General features: G+C 36.4%; 1 protein-coding gene across 1 annotated transcript in view; it reads left to right on the top strand.

The window, feature by feature from the left end:
- Positions 1 to 23519, top strand: part of ADAMTS20 (ADAM metallopeptidase with thrombospondin type 1 motif 20) — a 164072-nt gene that overhangs the window by 57373 nt on the left and 83180 nt on the right. Inside the window, exons 8-16 of the mRNA XM_077753231.1 lie at positions 2588 to 2693; positions 4480 to 4626; positions 6575 to 6716; positions 8495 to 8599; positions 14503 to 14648; positions 15780 to 15961; positions 16060 to 16196; positions 18213 to 18330; positions 20318 to 20413. Coding sequence (XP_077609357.1) covers positions 2588 to 2693; positions 4480 to 4626; positions 6575 to 6716; positions 8495 to 8599; positions 14503 to 14648; positions 15780 to 15961; positions 16060 to 16196; positions 18213 to 18330; positions 20318 to 20413 — 1179 coding nt within the window. The remainder of the gene's footprint in view (positions 1 to 2587; positions 2694 to 4479; positions 4627 to 6574; positions 6717 to 8494; positions 8600 to 14502; positions 14649 to 15779; positions 15962 to 16059; positions 16197 to 18212; positions 18331 to 20317; positions 20414 to 23519) is intronic.

Here is a 23519-nt window from a genome sequence, read left to right as displayed (position 1 = left end):
TTTTTATTTTGGTGTAGTCTCAATCGTTTATTTTTGCTTTTGTCTCTGAGGAGACATGTGCACAAATATGTTAAGGCTGATGTCCAAGAGATGACTGCTTATGTTTTCATTTAGGAGTTGTTTCAAGTCTCATATTTAGGTCTTTCATCCATTTTGAATTTATTTTTGTGCATGGTGTATGAAACTGGACCAGTTTGCTTTTTTGCATGTAGCTTTCCAGTTTTAGTACCATTTATTGAAAAGGCTGTCTTTTCCCTGTTTTGTATTCTTGCCTCCTTTATTATAGATTGCCCATAAAAGTGTGGGTCTTGTTTTGGGCACTCTATCCTGTTCTGTGGGGTGTGTGTGTGCGTGCGGGCATCTGTGTGTGTGTGTTTGTGTGCGCGTGCACATGCAAGCACCAGAACCATGCTATTTTGATTTCTGTAGCTTTGTAGTATAGTTTGAAATCTGGGGTCGTGTTTCTCCAGCTTTGTTCTTAAAGTATTCTTATTTTCCTTTAAATCCAGAGTCATGATAATGATAGCTGATATTTCTGTGCTTACAATGTATCATACACTCGTGAGGTTTTATGTGATTTAAATCCTTCAATCTTCACAACCAACCTTTAAGCACAATTTTCAGTTTCATAGACAAGGACAAGTAATTTGCCTGAGGGTACACAACTTACATTAACACAAGTGTTAGTATTTAATTTTCTCATATAAAATATATGGAAAAATTAGGAGATTACTTGCGTATAATCTTTTGTAGATATCATTGCTCCAGTCTCTGAGGACTTTTTGCAAAGTATGTTGAAAAATTATTTTCGCTCACAGGCCATCTGGGTGACTGAATCGGTTAAGCTTCCAACTTCGGCTCAGGTCATGATCTCATGATCTATGAGTTTAAGCCCTGCATTGGGCTCTGTGTTGACAGCGCAGCCTAGAGTTTGCTTCAGATTCTGTGTCCCCCTTTATCTCTGCCCCTCCCCCACTGTCTCTGTCTCAAAAATAAACATTAAAATTTAAAAAGTTTCATTCTTTAAGATGGTTAGATTGGAGGACTCTGTGCAGCTTCTATCACTTGGGTGATAATAGAATTGGTATTTTGTTCAAAATGCCTAAGCACCTTGAAAACAAATATATGGAAATGGAGTGATTTAACATTGAAAATACTAATGAAGGCATGGGAATGGCAAGATACTCAATTAGGATGTTTAGTTTTAACTTCTAGTAAAGGAGAAATGTAAAATGACCAAATTTGACTAAAAAATTGCACGTATAAGTATCAAGTCATCGTTAGGAAAACCATTCTTTCATACTTTGGACAGCAGACATTAAATCTTTTTTCCCTTGCTCACTTTTGGCCTTGATTCTGACCAAGAAAAAGCTTTTGGTGGGGACCTTTGCCCAAGCAATGCCTTTGGGTGTGGGTTCAGAAAGAACAAATACTTTTTTTTTTTATTAAAGAAAAACGCATTGGCAAATGAACTTGTTAGTCTGAATTTTTCCAACAGTTTTAGAGTCCTCAGGTTAACATCTTTTAAAGTGTGCATGTGCATGCACACACACACACACACACACACAATCGTTAGGAAATTTACTGTAAAAGCTAGGAAATTGTCCATGGTTTTAAGTTTTATGAATGAAATAGTATATAGGAGGATGGAGTTAAAACACAGTGGTTAATACAGGCCTATATTAAATTTCTGAATGCACAAAGTTTCCACTAAGAAAGTTATATATGAAAGTTATATATGAAAAGTTCTTTTTTATGAAAGCAATTTTCCTAGAAGAGCAGATAATTTACAGATAACTTACAATGAGAGGATAGTAGCAGCAAAAAGTATGTTATTAAGGTAAATACCAATTCAGTTGATATAATACGGATTGTTGTAAGGAGCACTTATTTTTTTTCTTATTCTAGATTATTTTTCATGGACTTTATCAGCTCTAATTCTTTTTGTTCAGTGAGTTCAGACCACATTGGCATCACATGATATTCTTAAAGACTAAATATTATATCTTAATATAATTTCCTGTTGCTAAAATACTTACAAAATTGTTGGGTGTCTTTAATACATGAATCATATTTAGTATATATTTGATGCCAGGTACAGTACAATGCACTTAATGTACATTCATTCATTATAATTGAATGCATGTATGCTGCCTCAAAACGTTAAAAATGAAAGAAAATTCATTAACTTCTAGTGTTCTGTTGTATTTTCTGTATTTCTATTACCAATTTAAACATTCATTGCCTTTTCTAGGATCCACACTAATGGGGCCTAAAACTTCATCCTTCCTGTAACCAGTACTTTCTTCTTTTTCATTTTCTTTAAAACACTTTTTTGCCCCAGATTTTGAGTTATTTTCTTCAGTAAAATCCAGGATTTGGTAAAAAGATTTCAACTGCAGATAAATCATTGTTCTCTTTTTTTCTTCACCTTAAAAAAAGACATGTGATATTAACAGCCAACTCTACATCCTTTATTTTTCTTGCATCTGTTTCTAAGTAGTAATGTTCATAGTAAATGCTTTAAAATTCAGTTGTGTATGATTAGATGTTTCCCATTTTGAAATACAAATACGGAATTTTTCAGGTTTAGCAGAATTAGGTACCCTGTGTGATCCTTTACGGAGCTGCTCTATTAGTGAAGAGAACGGACTGAGTGCTGCCTTCACCATAGCCCATGAGCTTGGGCACGTGTAAGTACCTTCTGCCACCTCAGTAATGTGCTTTCCATTAATCACTGCACAAAAGGCCTACGATTCCATCTTCAGTTGAGTAATTAGCAGCTTTATGTCTTAAAAAAAAAAAAGAAATACTGTTAGTATAATTTCCATCCCTGAAATGCTAACTCTGGCTCTTTTGTGATCTGTTAGGTCAGACAGGCTGCACAGATCAACAGACTAAGCAAAGAACTAGAACTTGGGAATTCTTTTATTTCATTTACTGTATTGGATTACATGAGCAGCACTTCTGGCCTCTATCCCTTGTTATCCCATACATGACCAGGTACTGTCCTCTTCCATCTTATGGGAGGGCCTGCTAGGGCTTCTGGTTCTGGGGAACTCCCAGTAATATTTGCAGTAACTCACTTTTGCTCTTAAAGCTCAGAGCCCCAGCAGAGAATGTGGTATGTGGGAATTTCTTAATCATTAAACAATTTTTAAGCTATTCTTGCACCTCCATAGTTGTGTGTTTTTTTCTTTTTGTAAAAATTAGGGGTTCTATCTGTTCCTGGATCATAAGTTCTACTGGGGTCCTATGCTCTAAGAATGGAGGCCATGATTCCATGAGACAGCCTCGGAGCTCCCATGGAATGTCAGAAACCCCTACAAACTCATTCTCGGAAAGGGATTCTAAATGTACACCCCAGCACTTGGATTTCTTGTTCATCGGTTAATAAGGATTTGAGGCTAGAGCGGCCTCTCTTAGTTTGATATACTTTCTTTCTCTGGTCATGCCTTACATCATTAGCATATTCAACAGGGATAACTTCAAGTGGAAATGACTTTTAGTAAACTAGTGCCTCTATAGTCCACCTTTAGTGTGGTTATGTTTCAGGATTATCAGCAGGGTGCACACTCAAATTGTTGAAGTGGAGGATAGCACCAGGAGCTTACCTGAGGGCACGTAGATGCATTGCAGCAAAATCTGGAAAGCACTATTAGCGGATTGCCAAGGCTGCTAACAAATGAAAAAGTGCTCTTGAGACTTTTTCAGCTCAGTAGAGACTGCCATCCTAGCTTTTTTATTTTCTTCCTGAGAAACTCTTTAGGTGTCATTAGAGTATGGGTAAGTAGTTTAATTAAAAGACTGATATTTGAGTACAAATCTCTGCAGGCAAAGAGGTGGATTAGGTGGTTTCAGTGTTCCTTGTAAATGCGAGTTTATACTTGGGTCCTCAAAAGAAGGCATAGGGTCTGTTGCTGACCCACTAATTATTTAATATATTTGCTCTTACAAAGATTTGGTTTTCCTTGAGGAGTGTTTTTGTTGTTCTTACTCTGTCAGTAATCACTTAGTGAATATACACCAGAAACAGTCCTTAGGCTGTTTCATATGAAACATGTAAATAGTATAAAAGGCTAAGGAATTAGGGATTAAAGAAGTTTTGATACTGTTGACATACTCAGTGGTCTAGAAACCAGTGTGCTAAGACCTTTATGTAACTGACCTACACACCTCTCTTACACTATGCATGTTGAAACCTGCAAGCATTTATGTGAATGTTATGTCAGTGTCGTGATGAGGTGAGCTAGAGTCCACATATTTTGATTGCTTATACTCTGATTTAGGGTCTAAATCAACAGATGGTGCTACCGATCAAAGTCACAATGTAGTGTTTGAGATCATGTGCTTCTAAACATGAAGATAACCCTAGTTTTATAATGCTTTATGGGAGAGATCAAGTATAATTTTGCTATAATTAGATTTTATCTGTATTTTATAAGATCTATTACATATTTTCATATTCTTTATTTTTAGATTCAATGTTCCACATGATGATAGCTTTAAATGTAAGGACACTGGGATTAAACACCAATATCACGTAATGGCTCCAACTTTAAATTACCACACAAGTCCTTGGACCTGGTCAAAATGCAGTCAGAAATATATCACTGAATTCCTAGAGTAAGTCTGAAGTTACATTACTTTAGTTAAATAATGACACTTTATTAGACTATGGAATTTGAAATTTATATGTTCTCTTAAAATGATTTAATTTCTGTTCAGTTTTTGTTTAAATTTAAGTTTACTTTGTACATATGGGTTCTTAAAAACAAGGAAAGAGTTGTATATACATATTTTACTCCTAAAATATTTTGGTGGGGGCAGATCGGACCTAGCTTTGGGAGCTCTATTAGGGTAACTGATTTTTGAGGGGAGACAATGAGATTCACAGCTTTCTTGTGTGTGTGTGTGTTTGAATTTTTTCAGAAGGCACTGCATAATATTTTAAGAGGAGCTTAAGTGGCTCAAGTTTTGAGGTGGCTTAGAAGGACAGACAATAACTGAAGTCCAGTTATGAGTGTTTCAAATAGCTCTCTACAGCTGGCTGGATGTGGAGTCTATATGCTTACATATTCTTTTGGAGGATTTTCCTTGGTGTGAAGAGAGGGGGCAGATCAAATTTTCCTGCATCATCTCTCCATCCTCACGTTTCTCTACTTCCCCACTTTTATCCAAATGGTGTTTCTATCTTAGTTAATGAAAGTTTCCAAAAGGCAAGGCCAAGCTCTCTCTAGGTAATTTTTTTGTTTAAAGCAATATTCACTACTTTGAATATTCTAATCCCTAACATATGCAGTTTCTAGTTACTTCTTTTATGAGAACTATGGGAATGAATGAAACCATGCTTTAGAATATGTTCATAAGTCCCAAAATTATCAGTGATTTTTTTATTCCTTGTATGGGGAGTTGTTTTAAAAGCATGATACACAGTTGCTGATGTATACATAATTGCATATAGTTTTGTTCAATAGCTAACTGAGGTATTGGTTAAAAATACCAGGGGATGTGTTTATTTTTGAAAGGTGGTAATGGGATTCTCTCCAATGGAAAATTTAAAAACTGGATGTTAAAAAGAAGTTGATTTAAGTTATATGTTTATTTTTGGATGAAATTTAATGTCTTTCCAGCCAGTAAAAATTTCTAAATTTTTAAAAATTATGGCAATGGAAAGAATGGTTTTTAACCCAGTTGGAATGGTTGGATATTTTCAGTTTCCTATACACTAAATACTGCATTACAAACCAGAAGTGAACAATAAAGATTTCTCCTATTTGCCACTTTCTAAGTCCTTTAAATATATCCTTAGATAGCAGTTTGCAAGGTGGATAGTATCGCTTTACTACAGATGAGAAGTCTCAGGCTCCGGATGTTAACTTGTCCCCAGCCTTGCAGTCTGCACGCAGCAGAACCAAAACACAAACTCTGTGTCTCTGACGTGGATGCAATGTAGCACTTACTGAAAGTCCTTTGTTTTGTTGTTTAGAACTATAAGTGTATTTTCTTAAATGATTTGAAAATGTTTTTTCTAAAACATTTTGACAATTTGGGATGGGGTGAGGCGCTTGGGGGACTCAGTTAAGCGTCCAGCTCTCGGTTTCAACTCAGGTCATGATCTGGTGGTTTTCTGGGTTTGAGCATCGGGCTCTGGGCTGGTAGTGCGGAGCCTGCTTGGGATTCTCTCTCTGTGCCCTTCCTCTACTCCTGCTGTGCGTTTCTCTTGCTCTTTCAAAATAAACTAAAAAAAATTTTTTTGAGAATTTGGGCATTTAAGGCATTGTTATTGGACAACAAAATAGATAAAAAATATAGTGTGATTACATAAATAGATTTGATAAATTCCGATGAATTTACAATTTCTTTTTTTTTTTTTAAATTACACCTTCAGAGCAGTTATGAGGCTCAAATGAGAACCAACATTGAGATTTTCTTGCAACTTTGATAGGAATTCATTTTTAAATTATGAAAAAACACTGATACTGTTTCTTGATACTGTAGAACACAGTGACTGTTGAAGAATCTTCTATTATGTATCCACACGTATTCACCTTATTTTCGGTCATTGGTATAGTACTGGCCATGGGGAGTGCCTCCTTGACAAACCAAATGGACGAATATATGATCTGTCTTCACAACTTCCTGGATTAATATATGACGTGAACAAGCAGTGTGAACTTACGTTTGGCCCTGGATCACAAGTATGTCCCTATTTGGTAAGAAAAATTCTGTCCTTTTATTTTTAAACTACCATAAAGTTAGTTAGAACATATTTCAGAATGTACGTTTATTCTCTTGAACAGAAGGTAAACTAAATGTAGCTTAGAAGTTTTAAATGTTAAAAAAATTGTTTGGCAGAAACGGGTTAAAAGGGAAACTAAGGGGCTCCTGGGTGGCTCAGTCAGTTAAGTGTCCAACTTCCACTCAGGTCATGATCTCACAGTTCATGAATTCCAGCCCCGCATCAGGCTCTGTGCTGGCATCTCAGAGCGTGGAGCCTGCTTCAGATGCTGTGTGTGTCTCTCTCTGCCCCTGCCCTGCATGCACTCTGTCTCTCAAAAAATAGAAAGTTAAAAAAAAATAAAAACCAGGAAAACTAAAATTTATTATTTGCCATGTACTTAAAAATCCTCTTCATTAACTCTCAGAAAATCCTATGTGAAGTATTCTCATTTAGAAAACATGTTTTAGGGGCACCTGGGTGGCTAAGTGGGTTAAGCGTCTGACTTAGGCTCAGGTCATGATCTCGTGGTTGTGGGTTCGAGCCCCACGTTAGGCTCTGTGCTGACCGCTCAGAGCCTGGAGCCTGCTTCTGATTCTGTGTCTCCCTCTCTCTCTGACCCTCCCCTGCTCACACTGTCTCTCTCTCTCAAAAATAAATAAAACCTTAAAAAATGTTTATACAGAAAACAGGTTTTAAAGGCATTCAAATATTTATTTTCAAATACTTTGTTGGGGTGTGGTGGTAAAGATAGAAGTGTCTTGATAATGAGTTGTATTAAAGGCTCTAGGAATTTAATAGACTACATTTTAATTTACATAGATTTAAATCCAAAAAACTGTAAGGCCTGGTACCCTTAAATCATTCCTTTAGAACTTTGAGGATTTTTCATAGGTTAGATACACAACTAGATTACGAGGATCATTGGACCAGGAATGCAGCCTCATTCACTCACTGAAATGTGCATCCCCAGCGTTCAGTTTAGGATCGGCCACATACTAGGTGCCACAAACTAAGTGTTTGTTGAATGACAGTTACATGAGTGCAGAGATAGGCAAAACATATTCCACATAGTAGTATTGTTTAAAAACCAAACAACTTACAATTTAAAAAAAGTTAATAAGCTTTTAAATACCCACTCTTGAGGAGGGAAGATATAATTTTTTGGAGATCCCTTTCTTTTCCACCTGACTTACCCACTAAATAAACACTGAATTTAAATTCAGAAAAAGGGAATTCTCCTGGGTATAGCTCCTGTGAGCCTCTGTGTATTTTTGTTTCTTAGGAAAACTTGAGAGCCCTTTGTTCAACTTGAAAGTATGCATTCTATTCTCGAAGTAGGAAACCAGTATACATTATACAGTATTTCTATGCACATTATTCATACATTCTATCATCGTATCAAAAGAGGCTTTTGGAAACTCTTTGTGAATAACATTTGACAACAAAAAGTCCTTTAGAAAAATGTCTTACAAAGAGAAAAATGTCCCCCATAATTTTGAATATTTCCACTCTAATTTATCTCTCCCATTGTTCAGTGTATGATGAAAATCCAAAAGTTCTTAAAAACTGAATGTTGCCATTTTGTGTGTTGAGAGGCAAATCGATGACTAGAACTTAGTAAAGATGTTTTTGGCTTGATTATTTCCAGCTCTGACCGGGAAACCATGGAATATGGAAGATCAATGTATACACTGATGGTTTACACCGAATTGATCTGGTGGCTATAGTGTTTATTTTACTCTTGCTTGTCTGCTTTTTGTTACCTTGCAGAAGCAATGCAGGCGGCTCTGGTGCACGAGTGCAGAAGGAGTTCACAAGGGCTGTCGCACTCAGCACATGCCACTGGCAGATGGGACACACTGTGGTCCTGGGATGGTAGGTTTCCTCGAAGGGTGAGTCATGAATTAAGAGATTATCCAAGGAAGTGATTGCTCTGCGTTTTAGCACTCTTCATGATTTGTCAACTTTTGCTCTGCCAGTGAATCAATGTTGCCATGTTTGTTTGATGTAGAACATAGTCAAGTGAATTAAACTTTTAATTTTATGCTTTTTCTTTTCAAGATCTAGCACACCTAGAATTGTATAGTTCTATAAGTAACTACATGAACATATACTTATCTAAGTGTATTAACAATGAGTATAGACCTATAGATCATAATATATCAGTTTCCCCAAATTCAAGGATGTTACCATTGTTTACATTTTCTCCCATAAAATTGGGTTAATTGAAAGTTTTAAGTGGCTTCTTTGGATACTTATTGGTTGTAAATGTCTTCAAATACATCATATCCCTAAATAAACTGTCTGAACTTATACATTTTTACCCTTCTAACATCAGGCATGAAGTAACTTAAATCTGCCAACATGATGCTGAGAGACAGGATTTTCCCTGATAATCAGACATCACTGTGAGGATGAAGTCAGGTGGTACTTGGTGCTTCAGGATGAAGTCAAGCTCCATTGGCCTTGGTAGCCAGTGCCGTTTAGTCTGTTGACGCCTCCTCTGAGCTACCTCGGCACAAAAGGAACAACTTCTTGGCAGTGGTTGGCTAGTGCTGCTGCTTTTGTCAGCTTAACATTGGGCACAAGTAGAAACGGAAGTCAGGTGCACTAGCTGATCTTGTGCTCTACCAACTATTTGCTTAACTGAAATGTTGGTACCAGCCACTGCCCTTCTCCCTGCCTTCCATCAAAAGGCATGTGTTTTCCATGAATGTTACCTGCATTACAGATGAATTGAATATTAAAGTTTTATTGGGACTTGAGCAATTTTTACATAAGCTGAAGTACTCTGAAATGGTTTAGCACCCAGATTACTTTAGGGCCAAAATTCTAGTGGACTCCTTCTGTTGTTGATTGGAGCTAGAACTGAATTTTAAAATTTGATCTTTATTTAAAATAGTTATTTTGAAGACCAAAGATATGAAAGATTTTATTTTTCTCTTTTTGTGACCAATATTGGTAATTGGCTTTTAGGGGAGAGGAGAGTGCCATTTGGGAGAGTTACTGATTATCTCAGGGTGAGCAGAGAAGAAAAAATAACTACGTTGTTGTTGTCTGAATTTGAAACAGCTGTTAACTCATTAAAAGACCTCCTCCGAGATAGTCACTAGATTTAAATCAGATCGGCCTTAAGTGCTGTAGCAAACTTTAAAGTTTACACTGTGCCATGAAACTTCAGGCTTGATGGCATGTGGGCAAAATAGTGATTGATATATTTATGTACAACAGGTATACCATTTGTAACTGATTGAGTAGTCTAAATCCAGTTGATGCATTAACATGATTAAAAATGGAGATGAGTAAAATGCACAGTTCTTAAGTGTACAATTTGGTAAGTCTTAAAAAACATAGACATTTAGCCAACATCCCGATCAAGATGACAACATCTCCATCACTGTATGTCCAGCCTCTGTAGACAGTGTTCCTCTCTCAGAGTAAACTTTTTTCTCTATAGTTCCTGATTTTAATGTAAATGGAACTATACAGTGTGTATACACACACACACACACACACACACACACACACACACACATCCTTTCTGTAGGCAGAGGGAAAATAGGTCAAGCATTTTTAATTCAAAATACTTGAGATTCATCCATGTTGTGTGCATTAATACTTCATTCCTTTATGCTGCAGTGTAAATCAGCTGTATAAATGCACCATAATTTTTTGTATACATTTTTCTGTTGATAGACAATTGGGTCACTTCCAGTTTTGGGTCGTTACGAATAAAGCTGTTATAAGCATCCTTATACCAGTCCTGTGGGTATGTTTGCATCTCTCTTAAGTAAATATCTAGAAATTGTTGGGTCACAGGGTAGGTGCATGTATATGACTTCATAGAGAACTGCCAAACCATCTTCCAGAAAGTGTACTTTAGACTCTTGCAAGCAACGTATGAAAGTTCCAGTTGTGCTGCATTTCTTGCCAATTGATCTTGTTAACCTTTTAACAAAATTTTAGCCACTTTAGATGCAAAATGGAGTACCATTATCATTTTAATTTGTATGATCCTGACTATTCTCCATCTTGAGCGCCTTTTCATGTGCTACTTAGCCATTTGAAAATGAGGTTAAGGGCTGGAATTCAAGGTAAATGTGTTAAGATACTGGGACCTACTTTAAAGTTTGTATAGATTAAAAGCAGAAATGGCACTTGGGGTAACATGTGGATAATGTAGATATAAAATCCCTCTTATCATTTATTGAAGAGAGTGAACCTCTATGCATTAGCCATATTCAATAAAAAATGGGCCTTTTTTTCCCGAGGGAAATTCCAACTAAGTGTCTTGTCTTCTGCCTTAACACTCTTTTAGTCCCTTTATCCTGTGACTATCTTACATATAAGACTATTTTAAATACTTGTGGTAGTGAATCTATTTGCATGAAGATATGGTGGAACTCACCTGTCAATGACTTAATTTTTTTTACATGGTGAACAATATAACATTTTGTTTTTTGGATTTATCAGAAATAGTGCTCAAGGATTATTTGAAATGTTTCTGGAAGATGCCCCCCAAATTTACATACACATAGTACCTTCCATTCAGAGATTTTCTTCTCACTTCTAATAGCTTTATCATTTTGAATGATTTGTTCTTAATGGAGAGCACAAAGCATTTTTCCTGCTAATAAGCATGGCTATAGGATTCATTCATTCAACAAAGATTTATCAATGGCCCACTCTATGTCAGGCACTATTCTAGGTGCTTAGGATACATCAGCAAACAAAAAAAAAAAAAGATTCCTGCCTTCATTGGAGCTTACATTCGTGGTAGGAGAGGACAGACTGCAGTTGAAAATGTAGTGGTCAAAGTGAATCTTATGGGACATTGCCTAATGAGCTATCTTAAAGTGAGGGAGTTAGCTATGGAGGATATGTGTGGAACTGAGCTCCAGGCAAAGAACAGCTAAACTCCTAAATCTGGAGTATTAGAAAGGTCCAAGGAAGAGCAAGGAAAGGGCACTGTGGCTGGGGTGGAGGGTGACATTTAGGAAGTAACTGGAGTATTTGGTAGGTCCCTGTCAGGCATTGTTAGAACTTTGCATTTATTCAAAATAAAATAGCAGGATTTGAGCAGAGGAGTCACCTAATTTGAGCTAATCTTTAAAATAAAAAGGATGATTATGTTCACTCATGAGACTAAACTATAGGGGGCAATAGTTGGAAACAGAGGAGATCTACTTGGGAGAGGCATGGCAGTGATAGAGATGAGAGATGATGGTGGCTCGCACCAGAGTGGGAGCACTGGGTTGATAATTAAAAGCCAAATTTTTTGTTGTTTTTGAAGGAACTGGAACATTTGCTAACATATTAAACGTGAACTATAGAGAAAGAAGAGGTTGACTGTTTTTGGCTAATCAGCTTAGATTATATCAGCAGATTTTAAGAGGTCAGCAGTTGAATTTTGGGTATGATGTCTGAAATGTTAGACATTAAAGTGGAGATGTGTAAGCAGCTGTATACACAAGTGTGGAGTTCAGAAGAAGGATCTGGGCTGGGAGTGATTGTTGTTGATAGGGAAGCATAAAGGTGATGAGAGCCCAGGACATTCCAGCATTAAGTGGAGACCTAAAAACCAAGAGGGAATAAATGATACCACTAAATCAAGGAAGATGGAGTCTGAGAACTGGTGGTGTCCACATGGAGCTGTGTCACGGAGGCTCTGCTATGAGAGCAGAGGCAGTGAGAGTCCATAAGCATGGATAGCTCTTTTGAGGAGAAACAGGGCAGTAGCTGGTGTGGAAAGTGAGATCTAAAGAAAATTTTGTTCTGTTAAAGAGGGGAAATATGTATGTTTGTATATGAATGAAAATGAACTCATGGAGTACTTCTTCAATTAGCTCTAGTAAAGGACCAGTCTTTTTAAAAAAATTTCTGATAACTTAAATTGATACTTGTACAAAATGATTAAAATGATTAGGGAAAAAAAGACATTCAGAATGAAAAAATATCCAAAATGTAAGCCAATTCTATGGAAAACTGTGTGGCAGATCTTAAAATGAAAAGTAGAACGGTCTAATCCAATAATACTGCTCTGGGTGTATATGCCAAAGAACTGTAAAGTCTTGGGATTTCTACACATTCCTGTGCTTATTGGCATTTATTCTGCATAGCCAAGAGGTGGAAGTGTAACCCAAGTGGCCATCAACAGATGAATGAATAATCAAAATGTTATATACACATGCAATGGAATATTATTCAGCCTTAAAAGGAAGTCCTGACCTGTGCTACAACATGGGTGAACTTTGAGAACACTGCTAAGTGAAATAAGCTAGTCACATAAAGACAAATGATGCATGATTTTAATTATATGAGATACAGAGAGTAGCCAAATTCATAGAAACAGGAAGTGGAATGGTAGTTGCCGGGGGGACTGGGTTGGCGGAGGAGCGAATGGGGAGTTAGTGTTTCAAGGGTATAGAGTTTCAGTTCGGGAAGATGAGTTCTGTGGATGGATGGCAGTGATGGTTGCACAACAAGGTTGAATGCGTTTTAATGCTCCTGAACGATACACTTAAAAATGGTTAAGATGGTAATTTTATGCTGTGTATTTTATCCCAATGAAAACAAATATAAGCCTTTTTAAAAAATATTTATTTTTGAAAAAATGCAAGCATGAGTGGGGAAGGAGCAGAGAGGGAGGCGGAGGGGGAATCCCAAGCAGGCTCCGTGCTGTCAGCACAGAGCCCAATATGGGTCTCGATCTTACCAACCATGAAGGGAGATCATGACCTAAGTTGAAATCAAGAGTCATTTGTTTAACTGACTGAGCCACCCAGGTGCCCCAATATAAGCCAGTTTTTAACTTTGATAAACAGAAAATTGCTGTCAAAATCCTATAAATGTTTCTAAATATAGTACTTTCAATTTCTGTACTCCTTGCAGTGACTAGTTCAGACTGGAATCAGTGCATGGACCACTTTTTTCTTTTTTCTTTTTTCTTTTTTTTTTTAAAGAGAGCATGAGTGGGGGAGGGGCAGAGAGAGGGGACAGCCATAATCCTGATGTGGGGCTTGAACTCCCGAACCATGAGATTATGACCTGAGTTTAAGTGGGTCACTCAACTGACTGAGCCACCCAGGCGCCTTGGTTCGTTTCTATATATTGAAGACCGGAATAACAATGCTGCGGGAGAGATGGGACAGTTGTTGCAGTGATGTTTGGAGCAATGAGAGTGGTTGGGATTAAGTCCACAGATAGAGGGATTGACTTTGGCTAGGATCGTGGATTTTTCATGTACACTAACAGGTGGGAAGGCTGAGTACTGAGCACAGGTGCCCTTAGATGGATGAAAAGAGTAGTAGGAGAGGGTGAGCAGATTCTTCTGTACATTTCCATTTTCTTGATGAAAGTTAGAAAGTGATCATTGAGGCTTTGGATGAGATGGAGTAAACCGCTAAAAGAGTGGGAGAGTGATATGTATCTGTGCATAAAAAAACAGAAGCATAGATAGATATCGTATTAATAGTCACTTCTTTTAAGTTTTCATTTTACTTTTATTTTCATTTTATTTTGCCCATACAACAGGTATTCCCTCCCCCAGCGAGACTCAAAATTTTAAAGGCAAGGGAAATTTCCTTTTTTCTTTCAGATCTTACAGTTACTTAGCAGATATTCCGAAAATATTGGAATGTCAAATGTAATCGTATTTCTGAATTGATATTTTTAAATTGTATGCATTTTATTTGCTGATATTTATAGTAGTTAAATTACTGTGATACTTTAATTGAGTATGCATGAATCATTTCTTTGTGTATTTTTGTTTGTTTAAGCATTGTCACCACGGGCTATGTGTAAACAAAGAAATGGAAACACGTCCTGTAGATGGTGAATGGGGACCATGGGGACCTTACAGCTCTTGTTCAAGAACATGTGGAGGTGGAATCAAAAGCACAAGCAGGCTCTGTAATCGACCCGAGTATGTCTTTTTTATGTCACTGTAAATTAAGATTATCTCAAGGCACCAGAAAGTAAACATCAGTTTCATTCACTTCTAAACTGGAGGTCAGTCTGTAAGTTTCTGAGACTTAGAAAACTTCTGGGATACTTTAAGCCATATTACCTTAGGTAGACTCAAACCTTTAAAAAGTTTTAACCAGCTTAATCTTTAGAATATGAATTTAAGACCTTTTCTCTGATTTAAATTCAATTTGAGAAATAGTTGTAAAAAAATGAAATGACAGTGATATAATGGCATTTTTACACTTACTGTGTTTCCATTGAAATCCTGGCTCCTTTCAACTATGCCTTGGCTCTTCTGGTGAAAACCTGTATCTTCATTACCAGTTTTTACTGTTTTGTGTAATTTGACATGTCATGTTTTCTTTCTCTGCTTCTCATAGATGCGTCACTGTCTTTAGCTCAAATAAGTACTGAAGCATATGTTACCCTTCCTCAAAATCTTTAAAAGAACATAGAGAATCCATACAGGTTTTTAAGTACTGTGTCTGTTGTTATGATAGATAAATTGGTAAGCAATAAAGAATTTTTAATGCAGAGATGATATACTCTGAAATGACTTAGATCATTTGAATTTTAGAATAGCTAAATTCTGCTGGAAGTTTTTACATTTAAAAAGTGCTGACAAAAAGAATCTTTATTTTCTAGCATAAGTTGAAGTAGAGATGGATGGATATAGAGAGCATGAAACTCTTGGAGTGATAAGTAGCATATACAATGATGCCTATGTTTCTTTAACATGGTAGAATCTTGAGTATCTTTGGTTTGCTGTGTTTGTTTTTACCCCCCAAATGAACAAACTCTATTCTGACATTGTAAAACTAATTTGCATCAGTTAGTTCCTTGTAAGTTATGTCATGAGTAAGCTATTGTTGCTGCCCTCCAGGCCACAGTGTCCATCCTAAGATGATGTTTTTACAGCTTATTAGCCATATAATTGCTTAAAAACCATGTAAGATACTTCTGTTAAACAGGAAGTGTTAGACATAATTAGTTTTGCAGATCCTGGAACAGAATGGAACAGTTTGAGAAGTAAATGGCAGAAAGAATATTGTACTGATGTGCTTTAAAATGTAATGAATTTGACTAGGCCAAGAAACGGAGGAAAGTACTGTGTGGGCCGCAGGATGAAATTTCGATCATGTAATACTGATTCATGTCCAAAAGGCAAGCAAGACTTTCGAGAGAAGCAGTGCTCTGATTTTGATGGTAAACATTTCAACATCAATGGTCTTTCCCCTAATGTGAGGTGGCTTCCAAAATACAGTGGGAGTAAGTAGTTAGAATATTTTTTTGATGTAAAAATTTCTTGAGACCTAGGAACACACAGCTGTATTACTGTACACCAAAAATCTGGCTTTGTCTTACAGTTGCCATAAAAGATCGCTGTAAACTCTATTGTCGGGTTGCTGGAACCACTAACTTCTACCAGTTGAAGGATAGGGTTGCCGATGGGACCCCTTGTGGGACTGAAACGAATGACATCTGTGTTCAAGGCCTGTGTCGGGTAGGTACCTTATATTTAAAATGACTTTGAGAATGTTTTTCTTTTTCTGTAACCAAATATTACTTCTGTTGCCTCAGAGTACAGATCTGGAATTCTTGTGAATTCCAGTGCAGCGCCCTTGAGTGATATCACCCTATCTTTTTAGGAGCATGGTCAGGAGACTGTTACTAGGCAATTCTGTCCTCCAGAGTAACTCATAAAACACTAAGATAAGTTTGCTGATTTTGTTTTGCCTGTGGTATGCAAAATCAAGATGAGGCATGAGATTGGCTTCTTCAAAAGATAGAAAATATTAGGACACAGGGTTGTAAGGTCCTTTTTGCTACTTGAGATGAGACCCTCTCTGGTGACCCCTCCCCCATTGGTTAGTGATGATATTCCCCGCCCACCCGTCCCTCTTTTCATCCATGTCCTTCACTTCCCAGGTGCGACCAACAGGCATTCACTGAGTACCTACTAAATATTGGATACTGTTCTAATCACTGCTCTAAGGTAGTCCCAGATTAGTAGGGGAGAGACACATAAATAATTCAAATGCAGGGCCATGGGATCATGTGCAGGGTGGCACAGGGATCTTGAGGAAGGGATGTTGTATGGGATAGGGTGTAAATGACTCAAAGAACCCTTGTGGTGGGTGTGAGGCTGGAGCTAATAGAGAATGAGTAGGTTTTAAAAAGGTGAGGAAGAGACCAGGGTTGGACATAGGGATCGGCTGTTACGTACACTTTTCGTCTGAAGTCCTAGAGGTCCCTGGAAAGTATTTGGAGTTGAGGGAGAGATGTGATTTGATTTGCATATTAGAATCTTCATAATATACTGGTTTAGGAGAAGATTGGAGATAGGTCGGCTGCTTTGGATTCTGGCTGAAAAGCAGATGAGACCCTGAATTAAAGCACACACATTACAGATGTCGATCTTAAAAAAAAAAAAAAAAAAAAAAAAAACGGTGAGTGTGAGAAGTAGGATAATGAATTTGGTCTAAAGAATACCAGTGTAATGTTACGAACTCGTTCCTTGAGTAAAGGTGGAACTTGAGGGGACCAATTTTCTCTTAGCCAAACATCTATTACTAGTTTACCTGGGTGATAAAATATTTTGCACTCAAATGTGTGATGAGATGTTCAAAGAAAAGGAAGTAATAACTTAGAGACTAGAAAAGGGGACTCAGTGGCCTGAGAAATTTAAGTTTTATTTAAATTAGCAGGAAGTCCTACACAATGGGAAAACAATGATTATCTGAAGAGATGCAGATTACTTTCAGAAAATATCTGATCAAAATTTGGGAAATATTTGCCTTGTGTATAAAAATTTGAGTAAACTTAATTTTTTCTGATCATTAAATTTTAGGAGGAGTATTCTAAAGAATAAAGTTGTTGCAGTGCTTGCAGAGGACAGTATCTGCATAGAGAACTGCATCTGTTCTTCTGAACCCCTGGATCAGACCATTTACACCTTTATCAAATGACTCCTTCTTTACTTAAACACCACTTACTATGCTGGTTCTGAATTCTGGTGAAGGACATTTTCAAATGTACTCTGTTAATTCCTAGGGTTCTAAGATTAGGAGTTAAAAAAATCACAAAAGACCATCTTTTTGAAGTATTTTAAACGTGTTCCTTAAATCAGACTTTCTTTGTCTCTTTGAATTAATTTCTTTAAAGAATGGCTTAAATGGATAGTGGACATAAGAATTATTATCCATGTTTGTTACAACAGATTCCTAGTTTTATCTCCAAGGATTTTTAACTCAGAAATTCTGGGAATCTGCCTTTTTAAATGCCATCCTGTGTGATCTGGATGCGGGAGGTATGTGGATGACCCTTTGAACATTTTTTTTTCCAACCATGTGAAACGGTGTGTGAAAATACTGATGTACAACAAAACCAGTAGATGCTCTGAAAAATCCTACTGGATCAAATCGCCCATTAATTCAAAGAGTACTTGTGAAAAGTTTGTAAAGCACCATGCTCATAATGAGTCATTTTTATAATCCTGGTTGTCATGGTTGTTTTGAAGCAAGCTGGCTGTGATCATGTGTTAAACTCCAAGGCCAGGAGAGACAAATGTGGCGTGTGTGGCGGGGATAATTCTTCATGCCGGACAATGGCAGGTGTTTTCAACAGTGCTCATTATGGTAAGCTGTGTATTTTTCTAATTTTCCCTCTTATTTGATAATAATGGAGTATAATCTTTCATTTTTCTTTAAAATTGGTAGGAGAATATATCATATTTTCTGAGACTTTTCTAGGCAAACCTTTTCCTTTTTATGGTAGCAAATGTAGTCCTGTAGAACTTTCCTCACAAAATTAAAAATGTATTTTTTTACAGTTTTATTATCAGCCTTAAATTGTGTTCAAACAGTTAAGTTAGTATGAATTGCTTCAATTAAAGCAGTAGAATTTAAAATCAACAATTTATGTTTTAATCTGTATGAAAAGTATAGTATGTTTCATACTCTGGTGATGCTTATGAATCTCAATTACTAGATTTGACATTATTTTTGTAGTTAAGATTCATTTTATGGGAGCCATACACATTTGATCCAGTTAAAATTGGCATATTTATGTTAGGTCTGTACCACTGAAAAGCTATTATTTTTTTCTGTATAAAACCACATGTACCACGTTAGGATCAAATATATAACCTTGACAAAATTGTATTATGAATTAATCAGTTTGCAAATGGAAAAAGATACTAAATTCATTTTGTACAGTTCGAGTAGCATTTGTGACCTTTCTGCCCCCTGGTGGTAGCCTTTGTCTTTCACATTTGCAATACCTGGGAATTGCTTTCTTGAAAACCGTAACTGCAAAGACCTCAATAGTGGAGACAGTGGGAACATTTTATAGTGAAAAAATTAATTAAAATGATTCTTGTAGACTGTTGACTTAGAACCAATATGCATGTAAGGTATGTAGAATCAACAGACCGTTAATCACTTACATTTAAAAGTGATGCCTTAAAGGCATCCAAGAGCCTCAAAGATGCTCTAAGAACTTGCAGTGTAATCTAGCAGGGCTACAAATTTAATCTTTAACTTTTATTTTCATTTTGAGAGAGCGCATATGCAAGCACGTGTGAGGGAGGGGCAGAGAGAAGGGAGAGGGAATCCTCAAGCAGGCTTTGCACTTCCAATGGGAGCCTGATGCTGGGCTCAAACTCCTGAACCATGAAATCATGACCTGAGCCGAAACCAAGAGTGAGACACTAAACCAACTGAGCCTCTCAGATGCCCCAGCTTTAATCTCTCGAGACTCTTTAGTTTTGTTCCATATTTATCAAAGTTAGTACAAGAGAAAAATTATAACTTTTTATCCATGAATTAAATAGAAAAGCTAACGAGGAAACGGAACCACTTAGAATAATCACTAGAGCAAAATTAATTGCTCACTTAAAACCTAAGAGTATTTGGAAAACTATGTAATAGGAATGTTTATAGTATAGGGGAAGCATTTTTTGTTTAATATATAGTATTTCCTCATTTTTTGAGCAGTGCCAATATTGCTAAATTTGGTCTCAAGTAGAAATACTTAATTTCCTTCAAAAACGTTTTACTTTTGCCATGATAATGTATTAGTAGACTTTTAAAATTAATGTAACATGTTGGAGGTAGCTATAGGAATTCCTGCTTATTCTAGAAACTAAAAGCTTAAAAATGTTACTAACTTTAATTATTTTGCCGTTCACTGAATCTCTTTGTAAACACAGAGCAGTGATCAACTATTTTGAGGTCTTCCAGATTTGTGAATAGCATTTGAAATCCTGACTTGTTTTTCCCATTAGGAAATATAAAATCTAAAAGTATTAGTCAAATTTAAAAATGAATGTGTTCTGAATATCTCCGGAACTAGAATCTTAACTCCATTCTCATTCTATGTTCAGAATTTTAGAAGAAAAATTAGGAAGTGTACTTTAAGATTCCAAATTCAGGATATTTCTACACAACAGTCTTAATCCTTAGTAATTTGCATAAGTCATTGACTCAAAAAGAATAAACACTATCATTTTTCAAAGATAAAATGAAATTCTGACTATGCTATTCAGGTTTTTTTTCAATCATTCAGTAATAGCCTCTGGGCCATCAGCTTGTAAAAGTTAACGTGTTTAAAATTATATTGCAGGTTATAATGTTGTTGTCAACATTCCCAGAGGAGCAACTAACATTGATATTCTTCAGCACAGCTATTCTGGAAAACCAGAAGATGACAATTACCTTGGTAAACATTTCTAGTAAACAGCAGCCAATATGTGATTTGTGTGCAATTTCATGGAGGTCTGCGGTTGATGTGAATTCTTGGAAGGCAAGAAGAGCCCCTTGAACATACAGGCATTTCAGTTCATACTCTCTGCTTAAGTCCTCTGACTCCCTGGATATGTTTCCCTCTTGTGTTATATGCTAGATCTTATTTTATTTTTTAGAGAGCTCACGCAAGTGGAGGAGAGAGGCAAAGGGAAAGCAAGATCATTGTAAGCGGGCTCCGTGCTCAGCACAGAGCCAAAAGTGTGCTTAAGTCCTCTGACTCCCTGGATATGTTTCCCTCTTGTGTTATATGCTAGATCTTATTTTATTTTTTAGAGAGCTCGCGCAAGTGGAGGAGAGAGGCAAAGGGAAAGCAAGATCATTGTAAGCGGGCTCCATGCTCAGCACAGAGCCCAAAGTGTGCTTAAATCCTCTGACTCCCTGGATATGTTTCCCTCTTGTGTTATATGCTAGCATTTTATTTTTTAGAGAGCTCGCGCAAGAGGAGGAGAGAGGCAAAGGGAAAGCAAGATCATTGTAAGCGGGCTCCTTGCTCAGCACAGAGCCCAAAGTGGGGCACAATAGGATCATGACCTGAAATGAAATCAAGAGTCAAACATTCAACTTCACTGAGCCACCCAAACACCCCCTAGATCTTATTTTTAAAAACACTGAACAAAATTCTGAAAAAACTTGTTTTATCCCCAACTAAGAGTGTTTTAGATAACCAAAGGTTATATTCAGTTAAAGTAAATTTAGAATATAAATTTTTTTTTATCTAAACTTATAGACTCCTTTGTGGTTAAATGTTCTTTAAAGAGTTTTATTAAATGTTTTAACCATGTATCAAAAATACTTAGAGACTTAAGAAAAAAATTAAGACAGAGAAATAATTTCAGACTTTTAAATGTTAATAAATATAGTCATAGTATGTTGTCCCTCAGCTACTTCCATGGTACAAACTTTATGTTGTTTATTTCTAGAAATTAGCTTTTAGTTTTAAAGAATTTCGCTTAGGCTCAAAGATGGAAAGAATGCTTTATAAAACCTTTTCCTTCTGTCTGAGAGATACCTTAATATTGACTGATCCTGAATTCACCATGCTGAAATAGAGCTGATACTGAAGATATCTGCTTCACATTAATGTGAAATATTGGCCCAAGTTATCACTGCTTCAATCTATAATGAAGAGCTTATTCACAGGACTTAAATCACACAATAAAGTCAAGTGCTGTAAAGGGAAAAGTGCTTCATGGATGCAGATTTTCTTTCTGAGGTGATGAAAAAGTTCTACAATTAGAGGTGGTAGTTGTATAACATTATAAATATAAGGCTATTGAGTTGTTGACTTTAAAATGGTTAATTTTATGTTATGTCAATTTCCCCTTTTAAAAATGCAAAAAACTGTTTTCAGAGAAACTCCGATCTAAATGTTTTTGATACGTTTTTCCTTTTACATTTTGTTGCCCTTCTTTTCCTTTTGGCAAAAAAATTACCTAGGTGCATAGACCTATATGCAACCATTTGTTGCTGCTCTTAGGTTCCAGATGTAGATATTTGTATATTTTTAGGAATGGACAACAGATTCTCCCAAGTTTAAAAAATTTGAAATGTTTACCAATAAGGTATTGATCTACATTATAAGAGAGGTATTAACGGAACTATCAAAGTCTAACTGGATCAAATACATGGAATTACTAGAAGGGATTTGTAAACATTTATATTTATAAAATCAGCTTTGGTAACCAGAAGTAGTGAAATGGATATATTTTTTTCTCAACAAATTTTATTTCCCTTAGTTATAATGTGACTGAAAGTTCTGTAAATAGACCTATCCACTTTTGATAAAGGACAAATTCTTCAGAGGAATTTTTGTTTTAGAGGATAAGTCTAGAACTTTACTGGTTTTTCACTGGATTCAGGGTAAAATGAAAAGACAGTCGTCATAGTCCATACTATGGACTATAGTCCAAATGTATTTGGCAATAATCCCTTCAAGATGGCTTTGTCCAGGGGTGCCGTATTCGTTAAGAAGTTTAGCCCTCGGTAACTTGTGTGCTTTGGGTGGGGTTCCCTGGAGGGCCAAACAAATGTTTTCCGGAAGGCTTCTTGTTCCACTGAAAAGTATATAAGTAAAGGAAGCAAAATAGTACTTGATTAGTATGGAGTTTTTATTAGCATAACACTCCAAATATTAGACATCCTCTTGAAATTTAAACATACAGTTCTTTACAACTTACACATTTCTACAAACATTTTCTGTATTTGATCCTGATTCAAAAGTCTGTCAAGTAGGAATTACTATTCCTGGTGCAGTTAGGAAACCAAGCAACTGGTTTGTCCAAGATCACATGGAACAACTTGAATGTAAACCTATTGTTCTCAGGTCAAATTTGGTTCATCTTACTACCCTACTACTGTGGACACCATGCCATTTTATATTTTGAAAGTAACTAATTGTGAGTAATCCTATACTATTTCACGTATATGCAAATATATAGTATATTAATATACACATACATATTTGATAGGCTTATGTTAACACATCAGTGGGAATGAGGACACAGGGCATGAACAGAGGGGGAGATGGGAGTATTTTGGAAAGCAGCCATGTACATGTGTGTCAGTAGCAATAGTGCCTCTCCGTGAAAAAGATCCAGACGTTTATACAGAGAATATTGTGGCCATTGCATGACCTTTTAGGATATAGACCCCTAGAATTTTATAGCTTTGTACATTTTTTCAAGAGAAGTATAAATGGAATATTGCAGCAGTCTAGGTGTTCCTTCTTGCCTCACCATCAGTGACCAGGACTGATTTAGCTGTTGTGTCTTCTGGGTCTATGATTTTGGTTTTCCTGCTTCCTCTATGTCCCTCCTAAAACTGCAGGCCTTGTGAAAGATGGCCTTCTCAGAAAAGTATAGAGTGAATTTAAAATCCTTAACTGATACGCTATAATTTTCCTCTAAGTATGGATTGGATAACACACTATAGTAAAGTAAAATTTTTCTCGAAATTAATTCTACGTTAATTTCAAAAAAAGGATTTGAATTTTAAAGTTTAAATATTTGTACTGTTGACTG

The sequence above is a fragment of the Crocuta crocuta genome, unplaced genomic scaffold, assembly GCF_008692635.1.
Source record: "Crocuta crocuta isolate KB4526 unplaced genomic scaffold, BGI_CrCroc_1.0 scaffold30, whole genome shotgun sequence".
In the NCBI taxonomy this organism is placed as follows: Eukaryota; Metazoa; Chordata; class Mammalia; order Carnivora; family Hyaenidae; genus Crocuta; species Crocuta crocuta.
Note: the sequence above shows the minus strand (reverse complement) of the source record. Positions and strands in the feature narration are given on the sequence as shown.